This window comes from Lampris incognitus, chromosome 11 (assembly GCF_029633865.1).
Source record: "Lampris incognitus isolate fLamInc1 chromosome 11, fLamInc1.hap2, whole genome shotgun sequence".
NCBI lineage: Eukaryota > Metazoa > Chordata > Actinopteri > Lampriformes > Lampridae > Lampris > Lampris incognitus.
The window spans coordinates 27,360,009-27,387,263 of record NC_079221.1 but is presented as its reverse complement, the minus strand read 5'-3'; the positions used below and the strand labels follow the sequence as shown (position 1 = coordinate 27,387,263).

At 42.7% G+C, this 27,255-nt stretch overlaps 1 protein-coding gene across 2 annotated transcripts in view; it reads right to left on the bottom strand.

Moving 5' to 3' along the window:
• Nucleotides 1-342: 342 nt before the first annotated feature.
• Nucleotides 343-27,255, bottom strand: part of lats2 (large tumor suppressor kinase 2) — a 36,098-nt gene continuing 9,185 nt past the window's right edge. The window contains exons 3-9 of one of the 2 annotated variants that reach the window (XM_056289431.1): nucleotides 16,144-16,276; nucleotides 13,882-15,497; nucleotides 9,574-9,801; nucleotides 8,411-8,765; nucleotides 6,896-7,078; nucleotides 6,126-6,232; nucleotides 343-4,640 (exon numbers count right to left, since the gene is read on the bottom strand). In XM_056289431.1, coding sequence (XP_056145406.1) covers nucleotides 4,062-4,640; nucleotides 6,126-6,232; nucleotides 6,896-7,078; nucleotides 8,411-8,765; nucleotides 9,574-9,801; nucleotides 13,882-15,497; nucleotides 16,144-16,276 — 3,201 coding nt within the window. In that variant the 3' untranslated portion in view covers nucleotides 343-4,061. The remainder of the gene's footprint in view (nucleotides 4,641-6,125; nucleotides 6,233-6,895; nucleotides 7,079-8,410; nucleotides 8,766-9,573; nucleotides 9,802-13,881; nucleotides 15,498-16,143; nucleotides 16,277-27,255) is intronic. The other variant, XM_056289432.1, reaches the window with a different exon arrangement.

Sequence of the window (27,255 nt, the reverse complement as noted above, 5' to 3'; positions counted from 1 at the left end):
GTTAACATGGCTAATAGTATTACATATTAGAACCGTATATATAACACGTATTGGTTCTAGAAGTGTTATTCTATGGTGCACTGGATCTCAGCCTTATAATTTTGAAAAGGAATTTACCCCGAGAAGTTCACTTACTAAAAAAAAAAAACTCGGCTTTAATGAATACATTGTAGGTAATTTGTGAGTGATATTTATGATTTTATTTGGAGAACAATTTTCAAATGAAATATCCTAAACCCTACATCGTGACTTGGGAAATTTATATAGTAAACAAAACAAAGCAAAATTCCATGTAAGTCTATCCACAGTATCGGGCATTTATAAATGACAAGGTTATGTTGCTGTAGCCCACATACACCTACTTGTTGTCACACCACATACATTCTTTATAGAAAAAAAACCCCACACCGTCAAAGTTGGTTAATTTAATTTATACATATATTTTACATGTGAAGACAGTGAAAGCATTTTTACAATTTCTCAATTCATACATAAATGTAAAAAAGAGATAAAGTTGTCCAAATTACATCATCTATAATACTGCGCAGACATGGTTGTTTGAACATTAGCACGGGGTAAAAGGGGAAGAAACCAACAAAAAGATACAAAAAAATAGGTATATCTGTATAAATACAAGTTCAAGAGTAACAGAATTGTATCATACATTAAGGAGCACCAATGATCTCAGAAGCTCCCTTGAGTAAAAATACAAAATGAAAAAGGATACACAAATAAGGAAGTCCCATTAGGAAATCAGACTGAAGCATATAAAGTTAGTCAAAGATTGTCAGTCATCACTCTTTAACCTTAGAAACAGTAAAACAAAAACAAAAATAAAATAAAATAAACAAAAAACATCCAGGAAACATCTCACACATTTTGTAGCACTCACACACCCCAGAGAATTGCTTCAGAGAAGTTTCTCATATAAAGCCTTTTTTTTTTTTTAAAGATGTCTATCCTGGTAAATGTGGACTGGAGAGGGTGTCTTTTTAACCCTTGTATTTGTAGTTTAGGATGGGGTGGGGCCAGTTGTAACATGGATACTAGAGAAACAGTCTTGCAAGTGAAAAAAAAGCACCTTTCTGAATCTCTTTTTCAGCTGGGAAAAAAAACTGTGGTGGGAATAATGAAAAAACACAACTCTCCTCCAACCCTAGAGCAAGGCACTGAACCAGCAACTACAAACAGTGGCGCCGCAAAGCCACAAACAGAGGGAGTCTGTGATTGTACTGGACAGCTGTCAGGTGCGAGTGTTAATGTCACAGTATGAACATGAATTTAGATAGTGCTGGGACACAAACAAAGAGAAAACATCAGTCATCTTTCCCTGGATGAAAAAAAAAAAACGATAGGAAGGTGATAGGTGAGTTTACGTGCCTCACCTAGAGGACACAAGGCACATTTAGAGAGGAAAAACAAGGGATTTGAAATTTGAATACAGTGAAAAACGGGGGGGGGGGGCTTAGGTGTAACAAGTCTGACTGATGTTTAGATTTGTTCACCTCCTGCCTGTAACATCGTCTTGAATCATCAGTGGCAGAACAAACAGACTCCTCACTTCCTTAACCTCCCAGTCATAAAAGCCAAATAAAGAATACTGTTGGAATATTTTGATGTTTGGCAAAAAAAAAAAAAAAAACCAAAAAAAAACAATAATGTCGGCTGATTGTCAATAAGCAAAAAATAGTCTTGGGTGATTATAAAAGCATAGCCTGCTTGGGTGGCAGCACTCCAATAGAGGACATGGCATAGGTCTGTAAGCACAAGTGTAGCAACATTCAAATAAACTTGTGTTCACTTAGGATAAATTAACATCAACAACAAAATCATAAAATGTACCAAACACTCTGTCAAATTTTAACTTTAAGCAGTCTTGTAAAATAGAGAAATCAAGTCATTCATTTTAATTTTTTCATCTCATGAAAAGCAACCCTGCCTCCCTCTCCTCATTGCTTTGATTTCTCTCTCTCTCTCTCCCTCCCCCTCCATTTCTTTCTGACTCGCTCCCTCTCTCCTCCTCCTGCAGCCAGGACCAGCCTGGCTGCAGGAGGAGGAGAGTCTTTCATCAACATTCTGCAAACACTGATCATCATTGTCAATAAGCGGCGGACGCACGCTCCAACATTCAACTAGAAAAGGCACATAGTTCTTCACTTCCCAAACCAAACACACTTTACAATCAAACACTTTGTTAGGCACAATAAAAGGAAACAAGTACACATATAATAAAGATAATAACAATCATAATGTAAATAATATTAACCTCAATAATAAGCAGCATTGGGTCATGTTGTAACTGTAAGGAAATATATATTTATAAAAACTGATATATTTGTACATAGCGCATTTCAGCACTAGATGTTTGAAACGATTTTAAGCATTAAGAAAACTATATTTGTGTGTTCTTATTTCGTATTGCACGTAATCATACTATCACGTCCTGTTGCTGTAAGAGCACGTGGCTTTCATGGTTCTGTTGTGCATGGCCATGACCGTCTCAGTGATGCAGCTGAGGCTGGTTTAAGTTACAATGGATGTGTTCGCCATGTGAGCAATTTAACTCCTAAGAACATCGGTAACACTGAATGTTTGTGTTCAACACTTGTTTGGGTTTATCTGTGTGTGTTATGAGGGACCTGTATTTCTTATTTCTCAAAATGGCGAGTTCTGAAATGGTGGGTCGGCAGATCTACCACTGTTAAGGTAGAGGATGAATAACAGGACCCATTTAATAAACACATTATATGTAACAACAACCTCTGAGGCAGGAAAGATAACTGTAGCACGCCATCGGTTTCGAACATCACAACAGAACAAAACAATGAAGTCGTCACAAAATGAAGGGAGAGGGCTCCAAGTAAACAATTAATTAAAAAAAAGTAACTTTGACATGGTTATATGGCAATGACATTTTTTTACAAGTTAAACCCAGCTGATTTTGAAAGGGACACACACATGCTCTCTCTCATACCCCTAGATGGCAGCATTGAACTTATTGCTGTGTGGCCAATCCAGATAGATTCCTGATTGAAGGGTAATTGTGACTCCAATCAAATCTAAAATTATCTTCACCAAACCCCAAAATGACATTTAAAGCAACACCCAAAAGGTAAAAAATAAGGGGATAACGCCTGCAAAGGCCAACCTTCTGTTCAGTCTTCGTGATAGAGGACATGAAGTACAGTCAAAAAGGTATGTGGGTGAATGTGTGCATGCGTGTACATTGTAGCTTATTTAGCTTTATCTTAAATCGCAGTGAGAGGTGTGATTACAATTTAACAAGTTCCCTGTGCACTCTATGAACACTGGACTCTGCACACCCCGATAAGTTCACCCTGTTTGCAAAAGCCGTAAACTGGTTCCTCTCTTCACATTGCATGTCCCAACAATCTGAGTGTAAAGCAGCTCAGGTTGAAGAGGAAGGACTTTCAATGGACTTCCTGTGTCAAAAGGTTACCATGGAGGTGTTTCAGTCATCTGTAAGACCCAGGGTGGAGGGAATGGGATACAACGGGAGCACTCACTAACCCCCTGTTAAGAATCACAGGCAGTCACTGGTGTGAAGACTTAACCCTCTGTGATCATGAGATCCTTATCTACTCCTACTCCATAACCTATCTACTCCTTTTGACCTGTTGTAAGATATCACGGTCTGTCTTCATCACTGAATACTGTTCGTCCTCGACCCAGTCAGCCACATGTAGCACATTGTCTCTTGGTCCCAGATTAGGGAGTTGCATGTTGTAGTATATCCACATACACTGTGGATTTCTAACAATGGTGTCTGAACTGTTAAGCAGATGTTAGCTCACCCTGCTCTCACAACATACACTCACACTCTCTAGAGCCCAAATTCAGATATGTTAAGTACACACACACACACACACACACACACACACACACACACACACACACACACACACACACACACAATCACACACAGATGTAAGAAGACACACACACATCCAGAGAGCAGTAGCAGTTGGAAAGGTCAGGTGTCGAGTGTTGATTGAAGCAAAAACATGCCAGTCACTATTGAAGCCAATTAGTCTTGGGCTCTAGACATATACTGGCTCACATCCCTCCCCCTGCCCTTCCTCCTCTTCCTGTTCATCATCCTCTTGTTCCCCCTCCCCTTCTTCTTCCTCCTCCTCTTCCTCCTCCTCTTCATCTGGGCCCATGCTGCTGGTCCTGCCCCCACTGCTGGGCGGAGCTTGGCTGACCTCGGGTGGTTTGGGATAGCGGAAGGGGCAGCCATTGTCGTCAAAGAACCTGCGGAAGGTGAACTCGTAGAAGGCGTGCTCAGGGTGCTTGCCGTGTGGAGAACACAGTGTGTCCCAGGCCCGGGTGCTGTCCCCACTGTCACTCCACGCACCTGGACTGCCCTCCTCTTCCACAGGGTCGAAGTTAGATGTGTCCATGGGGTGAGCGATCTTAGGCTTGTAGGGGGCTGGCTGCTGCCGCAAGTTGCTGGAGAAGTCCATCTGGTCAAAGAAGGGGTGGGCCTTGATCTCACCTGCGCCATTTCCCCCCAGGCGCTCCTCTGCCGAGCAGCAGAGGCGGCCAATTATGTCAATGGCCTCAGGGCTCAGCTTGACCTGAGGGGGCACCTGCAGCGTGCTCTCCCAGTTGATGACCTAGAGAGAGACAGAGACAGAGAGAGAGAAAGTGAGAAAAGAGAAAGAGGTCATACACAATGTCACGAGGATTACATTTACAACAGATTGCACTATTGACTTATCACAACTTGTTTAATTTAACCAGAATTTATGGTTAAATAAATGATCAATATTTTGTTTCAAACTCAGTCACTCCCAGCTGCAAATACCATGACTAGAATAAGTGGTAGGTAGATATGCAAAGCTTCAATGTTTAGTGTTGTAAATGTTTAGTAAATGTTCATGTATGTATGTATGTATGTATGTATGTATGTATGTGCTGGTTAGGTGTGCACCTTCTTCAATTCAATTCAATTCAATTTATTGTCATAAAAAACAATGTGTAGGCACATGTTAAAAATGAAATAATAAATATGTCTGGCCTGGCTTAGCTGAGGATATCCCTGATCTGCTGCAGACTCATCTAACCCCCAACAGCTAATAACATCTTATCCCATCATTAACAGTTTGTATAGCAATATGCAGTGTACAGAGAGGCTCGAATCTACATTACAGGTAGCAGAGATGAACATGCTGCGTTGGTCCTTGGGAGTGACTAGAAAAGACCGGAAGAGAAATGAAGAAGTGAGAAAGAGTTCAAGATCAAAGGAATGGATGAGAAGTTGAGAGAGACGAGATTGAGATGGTTTGGACATGTACAGAGAGGAGGCATAGACTATATAGGAAAGAAGGTATTGGACCTAGAAATACCTGGCAAAAGAAAAAGAGGAAGATCAAAGAAAAGATGGAGAGACCAGATAGAGGAGGACATGAGGAGGGCTGGAGTGCAGGAGAGGGATGCGTCAGACAGAAAGACAAAAATCCCTTAGAAAGAGGGAACAAGCCGAGAGAAGAAGAAGAAGAGGATAGCAATGTGCAGTGTCTACACTTGTATGTTCGTTGTTATGCCTAAGTTTGTTTAATGCTGTGTGTGAACTATTTATAGAAAAGAGGTAGGCGGGTATATGGAAGGGGAGTGACATACACTCACAATAATTTACGCTCTTGTGTCAAGTATGCCAACCGAAGGACCACAACGGGGTAAAAAACAAAACTTTGAGCATTGGGCACTACTACCCTTTCTCATTTTTAGATTCATTTATTTTTTAGGCAGATCAACGCTTCATGGGTATCCCATCTGTCAGTCAATCAACATTCAATCATCATTCAACCTTTAAGCAAAGCACTTAATCCCGTAGCTGCTCCAGTGGAGCTGCTTGGGAGCCATTGGAAGAGAACAGTGGTTATACTGGGCAGCTCCCAGGTTCAAATATGCGAAACTGTGTGAATGTGAATGTATGAAAACACAGTTGTGCTCAGTTGACCTCTCCTGGATAAATAAATAGTAAACACACGCACACACGCACGCGCACGCACGCGCGCACACACACAATAACAATGATGGAGGAAAACATTTATACAACTAATCAGTGGTAAATGTAGTGTTCTCCTGTTATGACTGACCTTAATCTGTGTCTCAGTTGGGGTGGGGGCCAGGAAGGGTGGCTGTCCCACCAGCATCTCAAAGAGAATCACTCCCACGCTCCACCAGTCACATAACTGGGTGTAACCTGTAGACATGGCGAGGCCAAAATAGGAAAATAAATTCCAACTGATCTGTATGGATGCGACCAGAAGGAGAGATGAACCATAAAAGAATGTAGCCCATAGAACAACACACGGATACTGTGTCTGCTGTTTGATTTTATTGACAATATCCAATTATTTTCATTAGGTTTATATGCAAACAGATATAAATCTTTTTTTAAATAAAGAACAGTTCATTTATATGTAAATATGTTATATTACTTTTAATCTAAATGTTCCAGTGAGAAATGTAGGATTCCTGCAATGTGAAAACCAGGCAAATAAATCAGATTCACACTTGGATTGATTCTCTAAAAACAAGTGTTTATCCTATATCGTCATTCATGTTGACAACAGTATGCATTACATGTACTGTCCGAAGTTTTGTTTTCATCTTTGCAATCCTTTATTTTAGCCTGCTTGTAATTTTAGCTGATTAAGATTTGTAGGTTATTTACATGTTATATTAGCTTTATGTTGCTAAGCACTATTCTCCAAATTAGTGGTCACTATTGTCATTCTGCTATCCATCCATCCATTATACATGTTAAAGCCAATTCAGTGTCGCAGGGTCTAACTGTACTGAATCCTTTTAAAATGAATACCAATTCTAACATTCTCTTGTGCTCCACCTTTCTTTCACCCACCTTTGCGAAGCAGCACCTCAGGGGCTATGTAGTTGGGTGTGCCAACCAGTGAATGAGCCAGGCAGCGCTGGTGCTGTCTCATGGCGCGCTGTTCCAGGGTCATCAGACGATCACCACAACGGCAGTTGGACACATCATCCCAGAAGTCACTGGGTTCCATGCTATCCTGTCTGACATGACTCCCTGAAAAACAGGAGAGTTTGTTACAAACAGAGCAATAACTCAAAATTGGTTAACTGGGCGAGGCTGCAGCGTAGGGATTTATAGCCCTTTACCCACTGTCGGAACTTAACAGGCTCATTAAATTTTGGGTTCTGATTTTGTTTCTATTGGTGATAGCCTGGTTTTGGAGTTCTCAGATCTTAATTTTGGCCCTGCCCAGGAAGTTATACTAAATCAGAGTACCAAGAACTTTCGGGCAGAGCTAACAGCACTGTTAATCACAACTGGTCAAGTAATGGATCATAACACCATCACCACTACACCCTAGCTACAACCACTAATTTTAAAAACAGTGGCGGAATAACCACTATTGTTTGCTGTGTAAAACAATATAGCATGACAAATGACATCAAAGGTGTGACAGTCACTTTTTGTGTCTTATTTCCCAACCTTAGCAGCTCTTAAAATACATCCATCCATCATCCATTCATTATCCAAACCGCTTATCTTGCTGTCAGGGTCACAGGAGCCCGAGCTTACACAGATTCTTATGTGTTCTAGATACGGAAAGTTACGGGTGGGTAAGGGCTTTTAGAGAAGAGGACACCTGATTCCAAGCCATTACAAATCCCAGAGATATCCATTGCCTCATAATTCCTTCCTTACTGAGATATTTTGATATTTCAGTCAACTCAGGTATGTAGATCACTTTTAATATAGATGTTCTTAGTTATTTTCTACTTTGTTAAACTTTGGTGGGTGCTGGTTATGATAAATCAGTGTTCTCAATCCAGTTGTTGGGTAACAACAGTACTGCTGGTTTTCTATTGTGTCAGACTGTTAATCACATTCACTTGTTCCAGGTCTAAAACCTCCCTGACTGGAAACAGAAATAACTGCCACAACATCCATCCATCCATCCATCCATCCATTATTGAAGCCGCTTATCCTACTTAGGGTCGTGGGATGCTGGAGCCTATCCCAGCAATCATTGGGCGGCAGGCAGGGACACACCCTGGACAGTCTGCTAGGCCATCACAGAGCCAACACATTCACACCTAGGGACAATTTAGTACAGCCTATTCAACTGGACCGGTGAATGTAATTAACTACCTGGCAGAGCAGAAACCAGCAGCATCGGTGGCATCCCATGACTGGATTGAGAACCTCTGTGACAAGTTAATGCTACTTAAGTGAAACCATGTGTAAATTCAGCAGCAGATCTGATGGATCCTTAGACTATATCTCTAATTCAGTAAGTGTTAAGTGAGGGCACGAAACTACATGTGTGTTTTTGTGGCTGTGATGTACGTATAGTGAGGCACTGCACCGTTATTCCAAGAACGGTCTCACCTTTCTGGTAGTACTTGGAGTTGTGCGTCCAGCGGAACCCCGTGCACAGGCCAAAGTCTGTCAGCTTGATGTGCCCATCCAGGTCAATTAAGATGTTGTCCGGCTTGATGTCACGATGGATGAACCCCATTTTGTGGACGCTCTCGATGGCCAGTGTCAGCTCTGCCACATAGAAGCGGGCCAGCAACTCGGGGAAGACTCCCATACGGATCAGCAGGCTCATCATGTCTCCCCCGGGGATGTAGTCCATGACAAAGTAGAGGCTGTCACGGTCCTGGAAAGAGTAGTAGAGGCGCACCACCCACTCATTGTCGGCCTCTGCCAGGATGTCACGCTCTGCCTTCACATGAGCCACCTGGGTCAAAGGAAGCACTCGTTTCAGTTGGTTTCAAGAGTAAAAGTTGGAACTCAGCAAAACCTCATTTCCTAAAACAATATCTTGTTACAAATTTAATCTTATGCTTTAAAGGGAAATTTCGAGGTTGACATCTCTAGAAAGTATACAATACTTGTCAATGTTGTCTGCATCGCCATAGCCCGCTATAGCAACCTGGCTTACTTCTGACATCACTGACCTCAGTGGAGAATGTCAGGTCTATTGGCAGGGGAACGTCAATTTCCCCGTCAAATTAATTTGCATTGAAGCAGTTATAGTTTTAAAAGACTAGACAGACCATTAGCACGAAATGGACACACAGATTATTAGTGGAAATTAAGTTTCAGCTTTGCAACCATACTCCCCCCGGAACCCAAAGACTTTGGTTTCCCAGACACTGCCCGGCACACCGCCGGATCGTTAGTCGGCATGTTTATGGTCGGAACTACAATGGTATTTGCCACTAATCTGCATGTCCAGTAGGTGCTAGGTCTGTCTAGTCTTTTGAAACTATAACTGCTTCAGTGCAAATAATTTTGACATAGAAATCGACATTCTCCTATCAATAGAGCCGATGTTCTCCACTGACGTCAATGCTGTCGGAAGTAAGCCAGGTTGCTATGGTAATGCAGACAACATTGACAAGTATTGCGTACATATAGAGATGTCAACCCTAAGATTAATATATGGACCTGAGATTGAAAATCGGCGAAATTTCCCTTGAATGAGCCAAGCATCTGAGAATTTTTTTTGTCCCAGAACATCAAAAGTTCAAATGTATTATTACCTGGTTGCGGTTGAGGACATCCTTCTTGCGCAGAGTCTTCATAGCGTAGAGGGCGCCAGTGTCAACCTTACGTGTCAGGCACACCTCACCGAAGGCGCCAATGCCCAGTGTCTTGATCTTGACGAACATGGACTTGTCCATTTTGGCGCGGCGCAGCCTGTTGTAGTTTGACTCTTTCTGGTTGAGCATCTTCCTCATTTGTTCCTGCTCCGCTTCTGATAGGCCGGCCTAAGAGGAAGGGGAAAGGTTAAGGGCAGAAGAGTTTGACAGTCTAATCTGGTAATCTAACAATGTGGATAATCAACAATGCACATTCTAAACTCCATATAGACTCTTGCATTTGACAATATATTCTGCATTCTGCAAACGTAACTGTCAGTAATAATCTTTGCCGGTATGATTTCAAGCCAATAGGTCAGTACATAGGTTCTGATTACCACATTCTAAATCTATTCTTGGCAGCACTACAACAACTGAATGTTTCTCTGGAAAAACAAGTTTCATCCCAAGGGGTGAGAAGATAGAAAAATCAAAACAGCAGGTTATGATGCTACAAATACTTTAACAGCGGGTTCAGAAACAACTTGACAACAAGTACATTTGGCCTAGAGATGCAGGACATAAGTTTAACTCAAGAGATCTCATGTTTACTCACATTTATTACGCACATAAAACTAGGGGTGCACGTTATTGGATTTTTGCCGATATTCAATATGCCGATATTTTCAAACTCATTTGGGAAATTGCTGATATCAACATATATACATCTTTTTTTTTTCATTGAAGAGAACACCAAGTCTCTCCTTTACTAGAATTAACCTATTAACTGTTATTGTGATGACATTGTGATCTGTAGCGACAGTAGGGTGCAGGTTGAGGACAGCCTGGAGAGGTGCAGGTATGCACTGGAGAGAAGAGGAATGAAAGTCAGTAGGAGCAAGATGGAATACCTATGCATGAATGAGAGGGAGGACAGAGGAATGGTGAGGATGCAAGGAGTAGAGGTGACGATGACGTATGAGTTTAAATAACTGGGGTCAACTGTTCAAAGTAATGGGGAGTATGGAAGAGGTTAAGAAGAGAGTGCAGGCAGGGTGGAGTAGGTGGAGAAGCATGTCAGGAGTGATTTGTGACAGAAGGGTACCAGAAAGAGTAAAAGGGAAGGTTTACAAGATGGTCGTGAGACCAGCTATGTTATATGGTTTGGAGACGACGAAAAGACAGGAGGCGAAGCTGGAGGTGGCAGAGTTGAAGATGGTAAGATTTTCACTGGGAGTGACAAAGAAGGACAGGATTAGGAATGAGTATATTAGAGGGACAGCTCAGGTTGGATGGTTTGGAGACAAAGCAAGAGAGGCAAGATTGAGATGGTTTGGACATGTGCGGAGGAGAGATGCTGGGTATATTGGGAGAAGGATGCTGAATATGGAGCTGCCATGGAAGAGGAAAAGAGGAAGGCCAAAGAGGAGGTTTATTGATGTGGTGAGAGAGGACATGCGGGTGGCTGGTGTGACAGCGGAAGATGCAGGACAAGAAGGGATGGAAATGGATGAGATGTTGTTGCGACCCCTGACGGGAGCAGCCGAAAGTAGTAGTAATAGTAGACTGTTATTGTGATGGCCTACTTGTTGTAGATACAGCCATAAAACATTTTCTTTAATTCTTCCCTAAATGTATCCTTTTACAAATGTAGACATTCACTCATGGTTATCCAACTAAAATGGAAGGAATGTCTGTCTGTTTGTTTGTCTATGACCGGACAAACAGTGTCCCTTTGTGATTGAAACCCACATTGTGGTCTGAGGGAGGATTACACCCGAACGTGCACTGCACTTGTCTGAGTCAATGGCTGGTTATCAAGAGCAATGAATTCGATGATTTTGTTGTTAAGGGCTTTCACCTTTGGGTGGTCACTACTGTATTTCTAAATTTTGTCAAAAGACTGAAGTAGAGGTTGCTGACAGGTTTTTGCTGGCGCCGTTTTTTTTCTTGCCTACTTTTCAGAAACTTCATGGTATTCAGGATGACAGCTCTTAGGATGCATAATTAAAGTGGTAGTGTTAAAGGAGTGTGGTTTTACCCATCTTCACATCACTGGAATTTTACAAGCATTGCAAATAGCAATTTGATCTGTTTCAGATATGTCGAAATACTTCCATACGGCTGAAATGTTGAAGGTTGTTGCTGGCGCTCATAATATACATTAAGCGTTGTCGCATGCGCATAGTTAATATGTCATCTCATCGGCCAGGCACATCAGCAGAAATTTTCATATTTGCTGTTGCCGATACGTTTTAATGGTTGATACCGATGTCGTGCCGATATCATGCACCCCTACTTAAAACCTTTCTATCAACCAATGGTCTGGATCTAGCAGTGGTGAGTTTTTACCCCTCTAAAATGCAGATCAATTACTTCCAAAAGAGTCCAAAGGGTAGAAGACAGCAATGATTTAAGACAAGCTCACACAAACAAGCCAATGAGCTCATTGACCCCAGTCCCAAGATGAAAATTTCCTCGTTTAAAAGCACACTCCTGAGGGAATGGATGACCTTTTTGGCCATTAGTCTAGTCAAGTGTAAGGATGAGTCTGAACACTGAAATAGATACTAAAAGGTTCTTTCACACTAAACATGACCCAAAATTGAAAGACAGCTTTCAGGAAAGAATCATTTAAATGCTGGCATAGCAGAGAAAGGGAACAAGTGTATTGCCATAAAGATAAACAATATGCTTTATTTGTAGGATTTATAATGACGACTTAAAGGAATCTGAGAATCGATACGCACTACTATATGTTCTTATTGTTTCTCTTATTTTTCTTTGTGTATTCTTAGGCTACTTGTTTTTGAATGTAGGCTATGGAGCATGCCCTGTTAATTTCTGCACAATGAGGCCACAACCGAATGACTCTTTATTCACCTTTTATTTGTTTAAAAATCTAATTGGCAATTGCTAAATCTGACAGTAAATATGCTTTATGTAGCCGATTGCTAAAATGGACAGTAAACACGCTTTCTGTAGGTAATTTCTTCATGAGTGTTGTTTTTGCTGCTGAACAGCAATGTCAATATCAGTTGATGTCTATTTCATGGCATTGCTTAGCAAAGGATGTTTTATTTCCTCACGACATTCCAGATGGTACTTTCAAACTTTTACTTGACCTTTCTGCCACTTTGAAATAAGGTCAAGGAAAAGTGAAAAGGAGGAAAGTCATATTTGCTAATGGATTTGGTTCCACCTTTGGGCTGTACATACAGATGCATCATTCTCTGAAAGCTGGTGTGGCAGAAATTGAACAGAACAGTGTCTTGGTATTTTTCCCATTTGGAGGGCATGCTTTGAAGGTGAAATGCTTTTGGGTTGAAACAAAAATTTTGCTGGGAAATAGAGGCAATAAATAAAACCCATGAAAGGCACTATAAATGCTGAAATACTTCATTGTTGTTTCTATATCATCTGTATTCTGTGTGGAATTCACCAAACAAATTCAGTGAAAAAAAAAATAGTTCCGCTAATAATCTCCCTCAGGCCACTGACTAGTATAGGAATCAAAACCAATCAATTTGGTTACAATTTTCTCTGTATCTACTACACCCCCCCCCCCGCTTCCCTTTAGGTTTTATAGATTTAGGCCAGTGGTTCCCCAAGTCAAGGTCAGGGAAACCAAAGGCTTGAGATACTTCAAGGGGGTCATTAGCGGGGAAAAAAAAGCATAATTTCACTGTATTTGAATTCACAAGAAAGAGATGAGAGAATGCGTTTGAATGGATCAAGTTTACAACTAAGTGAGACCTGCAAAGCCATGTCTCACTCATCTCTCATTCATCCTGGAGAGCTCTGGTAGCTTTACTAATGCCCCTTTTCCACTACATGGTACCGGCTCGACTCGGCTTTTTCGTTTTCCATTACTGGAAAGTACCGGCATTTTGGTACCTGTTACTACTTTTCTGGTACCACCTTTGTCGAGGTTCCAAAAAAACTGGAGCGGGTACCAAAATCAATGCAGACCAGCTATACTGAGGGGGGTACGGTTACGGTAATGGAAGACACTCTGCGAGTCAAGTCGAGTCAGTACCGTGTAGTGGAAAAGCAGCATAAGTAGCAAAGCAATGTGGAACCAGGCCTAAATGAATATTCTGGGGTCTAGCCCTGCATTTATGTTGTATGTCTCCCTGCATTTTTCTATCAAATCTGTATTTCTCTATCAAATGAAGACAAGCACACCAAGACAATCATATAAAATAAAAACTGACTAATGAACAGAATAAAGGGTTTGACATTTCCAATCTCCCATCAGCATCTCACCTTGGACATCTCCTGTTCCAGCTGCAGTCTGCGATTCAGTTTCTGTTGGTAGGTCTTCATCACATTCTCTATGTGTTGTTCCATGTAGAACTTGAAGGCGAAGGGTGAGTAGCTTTTAATGCGGGACTCTCTCTTCTCCTCATCACGCCCGTTCTTCCTCACTGGGACGGGTGACGTCTGGATCTGTTTCTTGTCCTTCACAGGCTTCTCTCCCTTGACAGTCTTCGTCTTTTCTTTTACCTGCTGACTCTCCTCCCCCTTTCCGCTTCCTCCACTGCTGCCGTGTGTGGCTCTGGCAGCTGGGCTGCTGAGGTCCTGGGCTCCACACTTTGCTCCACCCCCTTCAAGAGTCCCTGGCTCACCTGCTGCACCGGGCATGAGCAGGGTTTTGGGGTATGGAGGCGGAGGGCAGCGTAGCTCCTGAGCAGGTTCCAGGGCGTAAGCCTCCTCTGGCATGTAGGGGAGAGGCTCAGCTGTATCCTGGGCCTGAGAAGCCATCCAGCCAGGGTGGCATGGTCCCACAGCAGTCTTGGGCTCAGGTCTCATCACCCTGATGCTCTTCACTGGCTGCTGGATGGGAGGGGATGTCACAGCCGTGATGGTGTTTGGGGGTCCCATGGAAGCCTCCTGTTTGCCAGCTGTAGAGGGAGCAGCCATAGCAGGCCGTACATTGTTGGGACCAGCCGAGCGGTTGTTGAAGGAATTGGTTCTGCTTGGGACACGTACCTCTCCCCTGAATGGACCCTGGGGTTGGGGTTGCCTGGCTGTAGGGGGCCCCCCTTCTGGGCCTGGCGGCCCTGCCCAGTGGTGCTCATACAGGTCCAGGTTGAGGCTGGCTCTTGAGGGCGTCATTAGACCCTGGGGAAGGTCAGGAAAGTCGGGACCCATGCCGGTGGCAGCTCCGCCAGGGGAGCGGGACATCATGTGGACCTGGTGAGAAATTGGGCTGGCCTGGCGGGGATGGGAATGGGGTGGCAGGTATAGGTTTGTGGGGTACCCTCCTGTTCCCCCAGCCCCAGGCCCAGGCCCACTTTGACCCATGGCCCCTTTCCCCTGCATGTTGACATAGTTGTCCTGTGATGCCATTGGAGGAGGTGCCATCTTATTCTGGAAGGAGGCACTCCTCTTGACTCCATAGCCTGTGGGCTCCATCATGTGAGGCCTGGCATGGCTGTAGTCATAATGGGAGCCTGGCATGGGGCCTCCCGGTGGCTGAGGCTGGAGCTGAAGAGGCTGACCGGGAACATTGTAGCTCATCATTGGTCCGTGCTGCTCCATGCTGCCAGGATAGGCTTTTTGTTGAGCCCCTGGGGGATACATGGTGTTACCTGGGTTGCTCTGAGTGGCAATAGCTGGAGGGTAGGCACCCATACTTGGGGGGCGACCCATTGGGTTGCCCACGGTAGGGCCCTGTGCTCCACTAGAGGGGGGCATCATGTAGTTCATAACAGGTGGCGCACTCATATAGGGCCTGGCTATCTCTCCTTCAGGGCCATATGCTGCTGCACCCTCATACATGGAAGCCCCCATCTGGTGGTATGGAGGCATGGCACCTGCCTCCCCTGAGGCGTCTAGTGGGGGTCTGTGGTCCATTGAGTTTGGCATGCTGCCTTTTCCTGAAAGCACAAGTAGTAACACTGGTTGTTTTGTAGTCTTATCAGAATGTCACACTAATACATATGGCAAAAACTAGAATCTAACATATTGGCACATAAATATTTGCACTGTAGAGTAAATCTAAGTGTTTTCTACAAGAATCAATTTTTGGTCAATCAGAGGATGCAATACAGAAACAATGAGGTGGCAGTTCATATCATAACACCAAGTTTAAAGTCTTTACTGTTAAAACCTGTTAGAAGACACCTTGATACCTTAGTGTGTCCTTACTTTAAGGTGACCTTGAGTGTCATTAAAGATGCCATTAAATAAAATGTATTATATTATCATTATTATTACTTTAGGCTCCAATAACAATTTTAAAAACTGGTTCTAAAAATAAGTCTGGAGTTGAGGATAGAGTCATTTTTTTGTACTGTTTTTACACAGTACTGTAAAAAAACAAAAAAAAGCAAGATATTTAACCCGAATGGAACTGCCCTATAGCCAACAAAAAGAGGCTGTGGTTGTACTGGACATATCTCAGTGAGAAATGTGTGGAACAGTGTGAATGTGAGGCAGGGTGGAACTGAAAAAGACCAAGATGCCTTACTCGACTGGACAAATATGAAAGGTATGACAAACTACAGGAGTGTTCTTGTGTACCTGGTGAGGTCTGTTTGATGACGCGTACGATGAGCTCGTTGCGGGGATCCAGGTAACCCATCTTACTGATGTACTCCAAGGCTGCTTCAATGTTCCTACTTCCTGTCTGCTTCAAGGCCCGCACTGCCATCTCCTGTTACATATGCAAACAGACACACATGGTAATATTGAGCAGTACTTGTCAGAAGCCCAGCGGGTGTCTATTCAACAAACATTCACCCCCACCCCAAAAATATACACACACAATTAGGCGTGCATGCACCTACATCCTCTCTGATTGGGGTCATGTACCAGTGACTTCCTGTGCCAATCAAAACAACAACTAGTCCACATAATAGAACATAGTTACATAACCTTTTTGACGTTGATATAATTGATTAGTTCCTTTCCCTGGATTGATTCTCTGTTAATAGCCAAAAGAGAGAAGTATGCTGACATGATAGAGGTGGATAAAACTTTTCACTTTCCAGAATAAAGTTTAAGTTTGTAAAAGGAAACAGGGGACCTGAAGCCTCATGGAGCACCTCCCAGAAACATCATGTGGTCACATGACCATGGGTATTTGTGTGAGGAATGTTGTGGTCTGAGTATTCAGCAATCTTCCTGTGTAGTCCTGAGTAACTGAATAGGTAGACCACAATGCTAACACAGAAAAGAAAAAGGGCTTGATTTCAACTGTAGCGCCACTCCAGAAAATCTATGAAATGCATTGTAATGTTACTCCAATATTACTTCAAAGAAGAGACGAATAACGAATAAATTCTTTTACCTAGTTTACTTATCCTGATCCATATTTGATTATAGGTTGTCACCATCAATTGTACTGGATTTTATTTAAAAAAAACGAGCACTCTCCACTACTCACTAAACATTGAACACTTTAGCGAAGTTAACTTTTTTTTTTTTTTTAATATGTGTGGTCAAATGTCAGCATCCAGGTGGCTTCCACGGTGTGGGAGCATACTGCTTTTTCGCCTTGGTGAGATATGGCTTCCAACTGATACTACAGGTGGGGAGTGGAGAGCTCATCTTAGGTTTGGAAACCTTTGGTTCAGCAGGTGGTGAATGAAAAAGTTTGGAGGTATTTAGGTCACCTATCTCAAAAATGCTAGTTAACCACCCTGGACTGAGCTATCCGGGGGCCAGCCAGTCGAGTTATGAATGAGGCACAGCAAAAATGCGAGTACAGATCTTGCAGAGCATTCCTGCATGTTTATTGTCTCTTATTAAAACAATGCCAATCATTCCAGTGGTTTATTTAGTTAATTGAAAGCAGGGGATCTTGAAACAAGGAAAAAAAATCTTGTACTGAAATGGGGTGTCCTCACGTGAGCTAAGATGATAAAGGCATTTGAGTTGGAGTATCAGTTAAGTTTTCGCAACCTCATACTGTTGTCCTGTGTCTCAGTTTAGTCAACAGTAGCAATCCAGTCTGGAATCTAAATGATAAGCCTAATCCATCAGTCTAAGACGACACTGGCCGCACTTTATTTTACAGTACACTAATAAGATGTACGTAACAAGCCATACTTTGTATGAAATTAGACTCAAACTAGAAATAATATGGTCTTTATTAGACAATAAACAAACAGTTATACCCTAATTAGACATCATTCACCTAAATTATGCAGTAAGTAGAAACCGCATAAATTGGCGTACTAGACCCAAAATATACTCTACTTTGGCCCAATCCCAATTCTCCTCCCCTTGGCCCTACCCCTCCATTTTGGGTGCAGCCACATAGGGTAGGGTGTCCCATTTCTTTTGGGGATCGAGGGGTAGTGGTCATCTGACCCTACAAATGGCCCTTCAAATGGAGCGTTTTCAGATGTAGACTCCAAATGTAGAAGGAGTACCTGGCTACAGCCTGCAAAATGGGACGGGGTTCAACATCGAACGTTTAATCCCAGCCACCCATCCCCAGGGGTGCCGCCAGGGATTTTGCGTCCCTATAAAGAATATTACGGAGTGCCCTTTATTTATTTAATTAATCAAATAATTATTTTGTTATTTTCCTGACTTCTCTAAACATCAAACCCCTTCCTCTACCTTCATCCCATGCTACCAGCTTGCCCAACAATCCCCTCATCAACAGCTTCTCCAATAAGGGACCCATCTTCTTAGTTTGACAAATTTACATATAAAATCCTCTTAACAAAAAGGAATGTGATACCACCATAGCCCAGATTGAACCTGTGGGCTCTTTCCTGTGGATCTCTCCTTCCTGTGGATCACGAATCAGAGAGGTCTTCGACAAGATCTGGCCATATGCCATTGGGTAATCGTGTGGGATAAGGGGAAAAACTAGAAATAAATGTATTAAAAAAAATTTTTGAGCACCGTTGTGGCGCCCCCTCTAGTCTGGCTCCCTTAGAATCTTCATAATATTATACCCACTTACGGTGCCACTGCCCATCCCTAACCTTAAACCTGTCCCCAACTAGGGATAGGTTTAAGGTTAGGGATGGGCAGGTAAACCTAACCCTGCCTTGGTTTAACAGGGTTAGGTTTAGTGTACCATGGAACATGGCTACCAGTATGTACTGGTAGGTGGAAAGAAGCAACTGGGGACTCCATGTGTATTGGAGGAGGCATGTGGTAGTCTACAGCCCTCCCAGGATCGGCAGAAGGGGTGGAGCAGTGACTGGGACAGCTCCGAAGAGTGGGGTAATTGGTTGGGTACAATTGGGGATAAAAAAATAAAAGATCAAATACTTAATGATTGCAGTAGAATTGCTATTCGGAATTATAGTAATCAGCCAATTGTGCCTTTTTACTGGTGATTCATGATTTTTATGTAGTTTATTTATGTTATTGTTTTCCATGTGTTCCGCTCTACAAAGTGTTACTTTTTTTCAACATGAAGTAGATGTAACTTTTTCACTGGATCAAAAAAGTCATGTTTTATGTTACAATAAACATTATGGCAAAATTGTCCCTAACCCTATGTAATTGATGCATTTTTTTTCTTCAATTTTGGTTATTGTAAAAACGGTCTTAAACTTGATTCCGAGTGCTATTAAAAAAAGTCTAAAAGTCTTAAATCTAACTTGCCTTACGCTGTAGGAACCCTGTGTACAGTTCTTTTGTAAAGTGTCGCAAATTACCCCCTAATAAAGTCTAATAAGGGTCTAACAGTGGGAAATAAAGATGGATTTCACTTTGGTTTACGGTACAGTTCTGTTGTAATGTGTCGCAAATTACCATCTAATAAAGTCTAATAAGGGTCTAACGGTGGGAAATAAAGAAGCAATGTCCGGGGCAGCTTCCATAGCTTAATGTTACTGGGGTCAGATAGTGACATGCCATTAAATGATCTGATGTCTTAACTGGTATGGGAGTAGAGCGTTGAGGAAATATGTATTACTACCTACAAACTCGACAGGATTCCAGAGAACTACAAGGGATCTGTGAAGTAGTGACCAGATGTGATTGGTTTCTAATTAGATTATAATTTGGTATAATAGTGTGTAAGTACAGTATATTTTGGGGTCTAATACGGCATTGCATGTGGTTTCTGATTACAGCATAATTTAGGTGTATGGTGTCTAGTTAGGGTATAACTGTTCGTTTACTGCCTAATAAAGAACATTTTATTTCTAGCTTTAGTCTAATTTGATACAAAGTACAGCTTGTTATGCCTTAGTGTACGGTAAAATAAAGTGTGACCTTTACACCCGGTATTATCATGTGACCTGTATCTGGATTTGGGTATTGAACAACACAATCATGCCCTTTCCATCTATTCCTGGTGTTGGTATTTATACGTGTTCTCCTTCTCTGCATTGTAACCATGCTGACTGAAGAGTGTGCACAAAAAAATGCATTGTAACCATGTTGACTGAATAGTGCGCACAAAAATATGAGGACCAAAGAAAAAAGCGGTTGGGAAGACGGAAAGTTTTTTTTTTAATACTGAAATAGGAAGATGGAAAGTGTGTCCATTGTCATCAAAAACATTAATAAAACAAAACATCAAAACATTTTATTAAAAAAAAAAAACATCGTTTTAATAACTGAGGCACCAGAAACACTTATATTGCCACAATCAAATTTGCAACTGCTGTAAATACTCAGGAGGGATACCAAAACCCGGTATTAAACGGGCAGCGGTGCTAAAGACCGCAGTATCGATAAGCTCCGACGTTAATGGTTCTGCCATTGGTATTGGGAGAAATTAAGAAAATACATTCCCTATTTATTTAGGCTACATAAATGTTATCTTGCACATTTTAGCTCATCAACTCCGTTTCTAATTTGCAACAAGATTAAGACATTTGTCTTTGATGCATTTTCACTATTCCCAACCCAGCAGAGAGCTCTCTCTCTCAGAGGCTGTCATATGTGCAAGCCGAGGGGCGGGGCCAGAGCTTCCTCTCAGATATGTGCATGTGCGTGCGCGCGCGCGCACGCGCGCGCACGCACGCACACACACACACAGCCTGCTCCTAGTGACAGTGGCGGAGAGAGAACTAAACAGTACTAGACTTGATGCTGACAACGCTCGTTGCCACAAGTACAAGTCTTTTGCATGTAAGGGCTGATACACAAGCAATCTTTTGAAACTTCTGGCGAAAGTGCATCAAATACAGGTGGAGAAATGCAGTTTTTGACTACCTAGTTCATAGTTCATCTCTCGTTGCCCCATCCACCTCAGGTAGTATGTTATGTATGCTAGTAGCCTAGAGCCCACACGGAGTTAACTAAATTACACAAACATGGGTCAATGATTAAAAGTAACGCTCTGTCCACACATGAGAAAATAAAGCAATGTTAATTTGTTTTGTTTTTTATTCTCTTAAAAAATATAATCGCCAATAAGAACTAACCAGTACGTTAAAGTACCGGATTGACAAACAGTATCAGTAAGAGTAGCAGTACTGTTAAATTCTTAACGATACCCATCCACCCAAACCGCTTATCCTGCTCTCAGGGTTGCGGGATGCTGGAGCCTATCCCAGCAGTCATTGGGCGGCAGAGACACCTGGACAGGCCGCCAAGCAATCACAGGGCCCACACACACACACACAGTCGTGTTTCACTATTCTTGTGTGGACCCCTCATTGACTACATTCATTTCCTAGCTCTTAACCCTAACCTTAACCACGCAAACTACATGCCTAACCCTAACCTTAACCTAACCCTAATTCTAACCGTAACCCTAAAACCAAGTCCTAACCCTAAAATAGACCCTTTTCCTTGTGCGGACCTCTGAAATGTCTGCACAAGGTACGTGCTGTCAGGTTTTGTTATCCTTGTGTGGACCAAATGTCCACACAAGGATAGCTAAACATGTACACACAGATACACACACACCGAGAGACAATTTAGTATGGCCGATTCACCTGACCTACATATCTCTGGACTGTGGGAGGAAACCGGGGCACCGAGAGGAAACCCATGCAGACATGAGGAGAAAATGCAAACTCCACACAGAGGACAACCCCCAAGGTTTGGACTACCCGAGGGCTTGAACCCAGGACATTCTTGCTGTGAAGCGTTCACGCTAATCACTGCGCCACCGTGCCGCCCGGGGTGAACACCATTCTTCCAAAAGATATTCCCTCATTTGGTGTTTTGATGATGGTGGTGGAGAGCACTGTCTAAAGTTTGATCCAAAATCTCCCATAGGGTGACTCCCATAGGGTATCTTAACGATACCCATCCCTAGTAAATACAAATAACAGTGACTTGTTAACCAAGGTGGAAAGGTTTTGTGACAAAGCTGTTTGTCTGAATAAACTGCAACCATCAGAATGAGCGGCTTCACTTTTGGCTATTCTGTTTAACTATTGGCTGGGATGATGCTTCCACCCTCAGAGGGTACGTTCTTACCAGTGCGAGTATTGCATTAATGTGACCTTGACCATACATGATATCCAGAAAAACATAGCATGATAATACCAGGTGTAAATGGAGTATTATATCCATGCTCATTGACATACTGTAACTCTTGTCAAATTGGGATACAACTACAATAAGTTAGTTGGAGGCCATTTTAGGTTCTGAGCTGTAATTTTTTTTCCCACCTTCACCCATTTGTTTTTTTTTTCTTTTTTTTTCTGCTGGAGTATTTTCTTTATTTCTATTCACTTTTCATCTGCTGCTGCTGCTACAATTCAATTTCCCCGTAGGGATCATTACTGTTTCATCTCGTTTCACCAAGATCCAAGTAAAGATTGAAATCAAAGCTAAATTGTAGACATTTTTCAGCTCTACAACGAGCCCTTTATAATTTCTATTTAAGAGCATAAAACCCCAATACAACTCCGTCTGGTAGCTAAGATACAGTGGTGGGATAACAGCTACAGAACATCATCCTTGGGGCTGGTAGCGATGTGGAACTTTTCTCAAGGATACATCAGCAAGGCAGATGCAAGCTGAAAGAGCCATCCTAATTCAGTTTATAGGATGAATCTTTTCAACCACAAGACCACTATGCCTCCCCAGGTGCTCACAACACTATGACAACTCCAGTGGCTGAGGCTATGACCCTGATTGATTTAATGGGTAAACCACACTGCGACGAAGCAGACTCCAAGAGAGATATATAGCTTAGTCTCTGTGTTTTGCACTGTTTTATTGTACTGTATTGTGCATTACAGAGCTCTCTAGTTGGTCAATTGGCTCATCGGTTTGCCTGAAGCCATCAGTTAACCCTTCACCGTGCACAATTCCTGCGCACTTACTGTACATGACTGCTCTCACTGCATCACAAGGAGCTATGAGCACTCTGACTGTTCATATAGAATGGAGTATACCGAGCATTGCAACCCCAATTCCTATAGGCAGAGAGTCAGTTGATGATTTTGGGTTTGGTGAATGTTGTAGTGAGTTGTTGTGCATTTTTATGTAAACCTTAAATGCAAACAAGAGTTCCCTGCGAGGTCAACAAGTGGTTTAGTCATTCTCACACAACTTTAGAAGGCAAACAAACAAAAACCCCAGCAACAAACCCAGACAGAGTGGTTGATACGACACACAACATAAAACCTGAGAGGGCTATCTCCCTCTTACTCTCTCTTTCCCTCTCTAACTAGGCGACCCACACCTAGATGAGGAAATCCCCCTGAATGGCAAATGACCTCACCGCAAAGACATTTCAACCCAATCCAAGGCCCAGCTGTTCCGACAGAGGAGCCATTGAGCCCTAACATGCATGCCCCTGCTGGTTTCTTGTGGAACAGCAGTCACATCAAGAAAGTCCGTGTAAGATTTAGTTAAATTCTTTTACATGTGCCATTTTACTGGATGATTTCATCCAAAGTGCCACAATGGTAACGTCCATGCATTCATCTTTTTTAAAAACAGATGGCGCTGGTGAGGATGACACCCTGACAATGAGGGCTCCATACTATGAGCTACCCAATGAGTTACATAGGACAACAGCATCGACCTTGTTTAATATATTTTTTGATAACATGAAAGTAAAGCTTTGATAATTATACCGCTCATAAATCTTTGTGCTTGGGGAAAAATACATTTCAACAATGTACCTTTTGGGAACTCTGCAGGCACACTTATCCAGAAGAGTTTACAGCGAAGGGCAAGTTGTTTTCATCAGGGTTTTTTTTCATTTTTAGGTGGGGCCATTTTGTGTCCCCTCATGCCCACAGTTTCTGAGACAGACAAGGCACTTTTCATTTGCAGGGCGGAAACAAAGTCAAACACAAATGGGTTTAAAAGCAGGATTGCATAGCAACCGTGGGCACTTTCAGCTCTGAGCCAGGAAACGCCAGGGCCAGAGACATTCTACGCATTCTGTATGTATGTGTGTGTGTGTGTGTGTGTCCATCAAAGTGCTAGAAACTTTGTGTAAATAGATCGCTCTCTGCAACACACATGCAAACTGTGCACTTGGCCGATTACACTCAATACACACGCACACACATTTAGTTTGCACACCCCTCTGTGCACACACGGGAAACAGAATATAAACACTGGGTGCGTGTTGACGGTCAGCCTCACTCAGGGACCTGGAAGGGTTTTTGTGTTGCATTCCTTTGTAGTCAGAAGAGAATGCTGGGCTCAGTAGTATACTCTCTCTCTCCCTCTCTCCCTCTCTCAGGGGTGTGCCTCAGAACACACATACATTTGTTTATGTGGGTCAGTGTGAATGCGTGTGTGTGTTTGCGTGTGGACACAAAGCATCAGGCTGGGTGGAGTCAGCTGTGGACAGGCCTGGTGGCGCGTTCCAACCCCTGACCTAGGCTGTCATGGCGACAGATGTTTCTTCCCAACATTCCACAGTGCAGGAAGCAGGAATGTGAGCTATCTGGACTCTCTGTCTCCCTGCCTCTCTCTCTCGCACGGACTGAGTGGCTCTCCTGCTGCAGTTTGTTTGTCTTCTCACTTATGCGGCTTCCTGTCGAAAATATCTACTGCCACATTTTCACCCTTTTCATAATGGTTATGGGAGCCATGAGCCTCCAAGTTGTCCCAAACCCATGATCTTGGTATGATCATACAAAAACACACAACTATGTAAACAAACATGCACATACGCACACACATGCAGTGTTGAAAGTATTCACAGTACTATGAACAAACAGCAACAGAGTCTCTGTCTCTGTTCTCCTCTCTATGTCTCTCAGCACAAGTTTAACAATGTACAACATTCAACTTAAAAGTTCTCAACTAGCAAAGCGAAGAATATTGTAAAAGGAATGTTAATATAAATAATAAAACCACAAAGGTTATGTTTACAATAACCAAACTCAAACTACCTAACTGACAGATTGCAGCTCTCCTTTCATTTAAGCTCAGACACAGCAATGTGAATATGACAGACAGTGAGACGGAGACGTACAACACTCGTACATCACAGCACAAGAGAAGAGCGACATTGGCGAGATGTAAAAGGAAACAGGAGTATATAATGATGAGAGAGAAAAACAAACAAAGAAAAACTGACCATGACAAAAGCAAAAAAGCAAAAACAGGAAAAAAAGTTATTAGTTTTCACTTTGACCCAAATTCTGAACCACATTCCAGAATGAGACCTTCTAAATCAAAGCCATATGGAGTACCTCTGGAGTGCAGAGGGCAGATGGATGGACACGCCAAGAGGGACATCCATCCATCAACCTCACACACTCAGTCATAAACCTCTCACTGCTCCTCCTCACTAAGGCTACTTTCATGTGAAATGGCCATTCTACACACATAACACCTGTTTAATTAACTTTTATAGACCATGAGCGTAGACTACAAAAGATAGTTACTTTACTCCTAACTTACCAACCTGGGATATTCTAAGATACTTAGATATTGTTAGATTTGATACTGCATTTCCCAGACTACAAGTTGCACTGGAGTATAAATCACACTCGGCAAAAAATGCGTTGATGCGAGGGGAAAAAAACCAAAAACACGTCGCTTCGGCGTATAAATCGCATTTATATGGCGTTACAGTATTTTCAATTGAGCCACACGATTAAGCAGTGCCATCTAGTGGTCTTAGTTGAAATGCAGTGTCTTGTCCGACAAAATTACATCGTATAAGTCACTTTGAAATATAAATCGCAGGATCAGCAAGATGAGTAAAAAAAAAAAAGCAGCGGGAAATACGGCACACTTTTGTAGCTATTCTTGGATACGCTTTAATATTCTACATTAGAAGACACAAGTCACCTTATGTCCTTTATGTTTATGTGAGTGCCCTGCTATGTCAAATTCCTGGTATGTGCAACCTGACTTGGCCAATAAAACAGTTTCTGTGTTTTGACTTAACTGTGTTACAGAATGCCCTGAGGGATGCCTCGTCATATGCCTCAACATACCCATGGAGATTGCGCGCTCTCTCTCTCTCTCTCTCTCTCTCTCACACACACACACACACACACACACACACACACACACACACACTCAGTGCCTCCAAGTCATGTCCGGTCGGCCTCATCGTTACATAAATGCCTCGCGTTCGTTCGATCGCACATTGGAATTTTTTTTTTTTGCACTCACTGTGTTTGACATTCCTGCTTGCCTGGCTAACCAAGCCTAATGCACTCACAGGGACGGGATGGATGGGGAAGAAGCTGGGAACTGAAAAAAAAAAACCCTCTAAAACCTCCCTTCGTCTCTCTCTTCCTCCATCACTCATTCCCTGCCTCCCTCTCATCCCGCTGCCTGGCGTACCTTCCCTCCTCCCACGCTCCCCCTCCAAAACATTTCCTCCTTTGAAAAAAAAATAAAAAAGGTGATTATGTAACGCACCACGTTGCTCTGTAATTTGTAGGGAAGGAGAGATGGCGGATGGGAGGGGGGGGGGGTTGGCTGATAAGACCCAGGGCTGACTAGTGGTGGTGGGGGTCCAAGGTGGACATGGAGGGGGCTGAGGTTGAAGGGGGATGGGTGTGGGGGGTGTTCACGACCTATGGGGGAAAAAACCTACAGTGGCCATTACAGTAATGGAATGTGCTGTGGGAAAAAAATGGTCCCAGGCCTCACAGTCAGCGGTCTGTTCAGTGGTGGGCAGTGAACTAAAAATGCCTGTCTGTCGAACGTGACACGCATCACAGTAAAACAGGGGTGGACAAAACAAACAAACAAACAAACAAACAAACAAATAAATAAATAAAGGGCAGACACATGTTAGAAGTTGTTAAGTAGTAGTAATGGGCTGGTAACACTTTGGCGCTTTGGTTAAATTGATACTTGTGTGTGTGTGTGTGTGTGTGTGTGTGTGTGTGAGTAATGAATGACATCAATACCCACAATTCATCAATAGTGCGCAAAAGGACCAGACAGGTTAGACATGAGTGGGTCAGATCAGAATCAGCTGACCTCGACCCCAGATGAAATGCTTTCACAAGGGAGAAGGCATCACCTGCATACGCTGCACTGGTCCATTTAATTTACATATAGCTGCGGATTTAGATGTTTCTCCTGTTTGTGAATACTAAAAAGACACCCCCCCCCAAAAAAAAAGTCTCAGAGAAATTATAACAGAAGCAGACAGGAATTGAAGCTGAGACAGACTGAGAAAGAAAGCGAACAAGGGAGGAGCATCAACATTCTCTGTGGTTGCGACAAGAGCAGAAGGAACCGTTCCACCCTGCCACCATTGAATGGACACTTCCTGTTTGTATTGAACAGGCCTGAACCATTCAC